At 41.9% G+C, this 4,003-nt stretch overlaps 1 protein-coding gene across 1 annotated transcript; it reads left to right on the top strand.

The window, feature by feature from the left end:
* Positions 1-1,831: 1,831 nt before the first annotated feature.
* LOC137724967 (uncharacterized) lies at positions 1,832-2,374 on the top strand. The gene has a single exon (XM_068463592.1). It carries the CDS (start codon positions 1,832-1,834, stop codon positions 2,372-2,374), a length of 543 nt encoding a protein of 180 aa, XP_068319693.1.
* Positions 2,375-4,003: the final 1,629 nt, after the last annotated feature.

Genomic DNA, 4,003 nt, shown 5'->3' with positions numbered 1-4,003 from the left:
CATTTCCGGCACTCTTCCTCGACCAACATGCAGGCCCTTCGGGCCTTTTAGGACACCCACGGGCTTTGGGCCCATAGACCAAACCCAACCAGTTCTATTTTCTTTTTATTTAAATTTTTGTTATTTATTTTATTGACCCAAAGGGCCTTGGGCCATTTTTAGTTAAAAAGGGCTTAAAGCCCGGCCCTGTGTGTGAAGCCTTTGGGTTGTGGACTGGACTGAATGTGTGTGTGTTTGTGTGAATATGTGTGGTGCACGTGTGTGTGTGTGTGTGCATGCCGTGCATGTGTGTGTGTCCGTGTGAGTGTGTGTGGTGCACTTGTGTGTGTGCGCATGCCCTGCACGTGTGTGTGTCTGTGTGGTGCACGTGTGTATATGTGCATGCCGTGCATGTGTGTGCATGCCGTGCATGTGTGTGTCCGTGTGAGTGCGTGTGGTGCACATGTGTGTGTGTGTGTGTGTGTGTGTGTGTGTGTGTGTGTGTGTGTGTGTGTTTATGTGGGTTTGGGTTTAAGCCCAAACCACCCCTTTTCACCCTAACCCTTTTTTAACCAAAACCTCAGGACCCAAAAACCCAAAAAAATCCCTCATAGACCAATTTTGATATTCTGAATCCGTTGTTGGCGTCCATTTCCTGGAATTCTATCGTTTGGGCATAGTTTGATAAATTGTACATTTTTGTGCTTAGGTGAACTTGCTAGTGGAGATTTCCTTAATCCTTTTCCGCACAACTCTGCTGTTACGAAGTATCTGTGAGTGGACCCCTTCTAAAATTACATGATTTCATAGTTTAATTGCATAAATGAATTTACGAGTTTTATGAACTGATTTTATGTTAAGCATGTTTATGGAATATGTTGTTTAATGTCTCATTTTTGGTGAGGAATTAATTATTAGCCTACATTGAGCTACAGTTTGATATATCGTATTTTATATAAAAACCATGAACTGGTAGACTATTTGATGGATGACGATAGGATGCTAGAACATGTTTTAGAAACCCCTCTTTATAATATAGACGATGGATGACTTTATACTATGAAGTGGTTGTTTATGAGAGGCGTAACTATTTGTGTGTACCTAGTGGACACTATGCCGCCTGGGGCAAGGATCTGGTGTTGGCAGTTAGGTCGGGAGAAATAATCCATACCTACGGGTTGAGGGACACGAAACAGGCATTGGGCCGGGAGTTATATTTGTTCAGTGATATTACTAGGAGCACACCGCGTTACGAGACATTATGTGAGATGATTGATATTTTGATTTCCGCAATGTTTTTCCGCGATATGTCTTTTGAGATGTTTTTGGCATGCTAAGGTTTTCAGTAAACCTATCACCTATTATGCTAGTAGTTTTCTTTATATAAACTGTGGGGGTTAGTATCTTGATAATTGTTTTATTATTATTGTATATATGAACTTGGTCCACTCACCTTTGTTTTGCACCCCCATTCAGGTCTTAGAAACGAGGACTACGACACAACGTAAAAGGCATTTCCCTACCAGTAGCGGTCTATCTTTCACTTGTATGATATCTTGTAATGATCTTTTCTTTGTGATCTTATTTTAGAGCGTGTTCTGTGCACTCTAGCTATTTTCTTAAACTCTGTTTAACTTACTTGATTTCCCCAAATTTTTATTTACTCATGTATATTTCCTCCTAATCATTACTCTTGTATTCAATATATGGCTTTCGTCACCCTCTGTTTAATCATTACTCTTGAATATCAGGATCGGGGCGTGTCAGATTGGTATCAGAGCATGGTTAGGGTTTCTTTCCACCAAATTGGTAAATTTCAGCCTTTTTAAATCTTGTTGTCTTTGTCAGAATCATGGCTAATCCTTGTGGGAATGTACCTCGACGACCTCGTTCTTCTATAATGGGGGGAATCCAGCAGTTTACCTCTGCATTAATGAATGTTTTTCCGGGTCATAGGCCGAATCGAACGTTTATAGAAATCGCTAAAAGTCATGGATTCACTGAGTTGAAATCTGTAGGAGATTGCGAAAAGGCTGAGCAGTGGTTAGAGAAAATGGAGGATACTCTGGAGGCTATGAAGTGTCCACTAAATGAGTGGGCAAACATAATAGGTTATTTTATTCAGGGTAATGCTAGGAGTTGGTGGAAATCAATGAATGAATCTCGTCCACTTGGTTCTTGGATGACATGGGCTGCCTTCAGAAAACATTTTATTGCTTACTTTCTAAGCCCCAGCTACAGATTGAGAAAAAGGCAGGAGTATTTAGAGTTCCGACAGGGTGACCTCAGCATCACAGAATTTGATAGTACTTTCAGGCGCTTGGCTAGGCATCATGATGGGACTTATGATAATCCGCAGGCACAGATGGACCAGGCGATGCTTGCACTGAACTAGGAGTACCGTACACTGGTAGCTGCTCAGAAACCTAGAACTTATGAAGAAGTAATCGAGATAAGTCTGAGTATATAACAGTCTAAGTGGAATACCGAGATGCAGGATCAATCTCAAAATTAGAGTCAGCCCCAGAGACAGAATAGACAGTGGAATCAGAATCAGAAGAGTCGGAATTTTCGATCACGGAGTACCAGAGAATCAGCGGGTCCCTCTAGTTCTGTAGGTCCCAAACACTCATTTTCATTTAAACGGCGAGGTCGGGGCTCAGGATCATCCAGTGAAGGCTCATGCAACGAGTCAGCGAGACGACCTTTCAACCATTTCACTCCGAGTTATCCGGTCTGTGATCGATGTGGGTTACGTCATCGAGGAAATTGCAGGATAACTGCTGTAGTTTGTCATAGATGCGGTGGTAATGGTCATTTTGTTCGTGATTGTCCTTAAGCATCACCACCTAGTGATTTTGCTTCTGGTTCAGACTACAGTGGATATCAGGCCATTCAGAATTATGACGGTTGACAGAGTTCTGATGGCAGTGAAAGTAGTAGTCAGAGTTACGGGAGCAGTACTAAGCAGAACTCTGGGGGTAACAATGGTCTACAGCTTAGTGGCAGAGGTAGTCAGAGTTTCAGAGGTACTGATAGACGGAGTACTCAGTTTTCGACCCAACAGCAGGCTGGAACATCTTCTAGTAACAGTAGCCAAGGGAACTGAGCAGGGGGCAGTCACAAAGGTCATGGTGGTCAGAATAGTAATGCAGGGCAACATGTTCATAGACATATAAATGCCATGACTCAGGAGGAGGCTGATCAAGATCCTCAAGTTATCACCGGTACGTTACCTGTCTATAATACTTGGACTAGAGTTTTAATCGATCTGGGTGCCACATAATCATTTGTTTCTTCATCTTTTGCTCAAGTTATACCTTTTCAACCTCAACTATTAGGCTTTGATATGCTGATTCAAATACCACGAGGTGAATTGTTTTATGCTCAATGGCAATATCGGAATTATCCAGTTATAGTGGAAGGGGAAAACTTAGAGATTGATTTAATTCCTTTTAAACTAGCGAAGTTTGATGTCATTCTAGGAATGGATTGGCTATCTAAGCACCGAGCGAATGTCGCATGTTGGGAGAAAATTGTGACGTTCAATCGGCCAGGACTCCCATTAGTTACATTTATGGGTGAGCAACGTGTCCTCCCCAATAGTATTATTTCTACCAGTCGAGCAACTAGGTTGCTGAATAAGGGTTGTGTGGGGTTTTCAGCCCACGTAGTTGTAAAGGATGAACCTTCCTTACATCCAGAAGAAGTGCCAGTTGTAAGGAACTTCATTGATGTGTTTCCTGATGATTTACCAGGGTTGCCACCTGCGAGGGAAATTGAGTTTACTATCGATGTACTCCCAGATACAAACCCTATTTCCTTAGCAACTTATTCAATGGCACTTCTTAGCAACTTATGAGTTTACTATCGATGTACTCCCAGTTTACTATCGATGTACTCCCAGATACAAACCCTGTTTCTTTTTGTTAGAAAGAATGATGGATCAATGAGACTCTATATCGATTATAGACAATTGAATCAGGTGACGGTAAAGAATCAATACCCTCTGCCTCTGATCGAT

The sequence above is a fragment of the Pyrus communis genome, chromosome 2 (genome assembly GCF_963583255.1).
Source record: "Pyrus communis chromosome 2, drPyrComm1.1, whole genome shotgun sequence".
NCBI lineage: Eukaryota > Viridiplantae > Streptophyta > Magnoliopsida > Rosales > Rosaceae > Pyrus > Pyrus communis.
This window is presented reverse-complemented; position numbering and strand designations above follow the sequence as displayed.

Bases quoted from the DNA above. Each gene is read 5' to 3' on its own strand.
- LOC137724967 (XM_068463592.1), top strand. From the start codon at position 1,832: ATGGCTAATCCTTGTGGGAATGTACCTCGACGACCTCGTTCTTCTATA.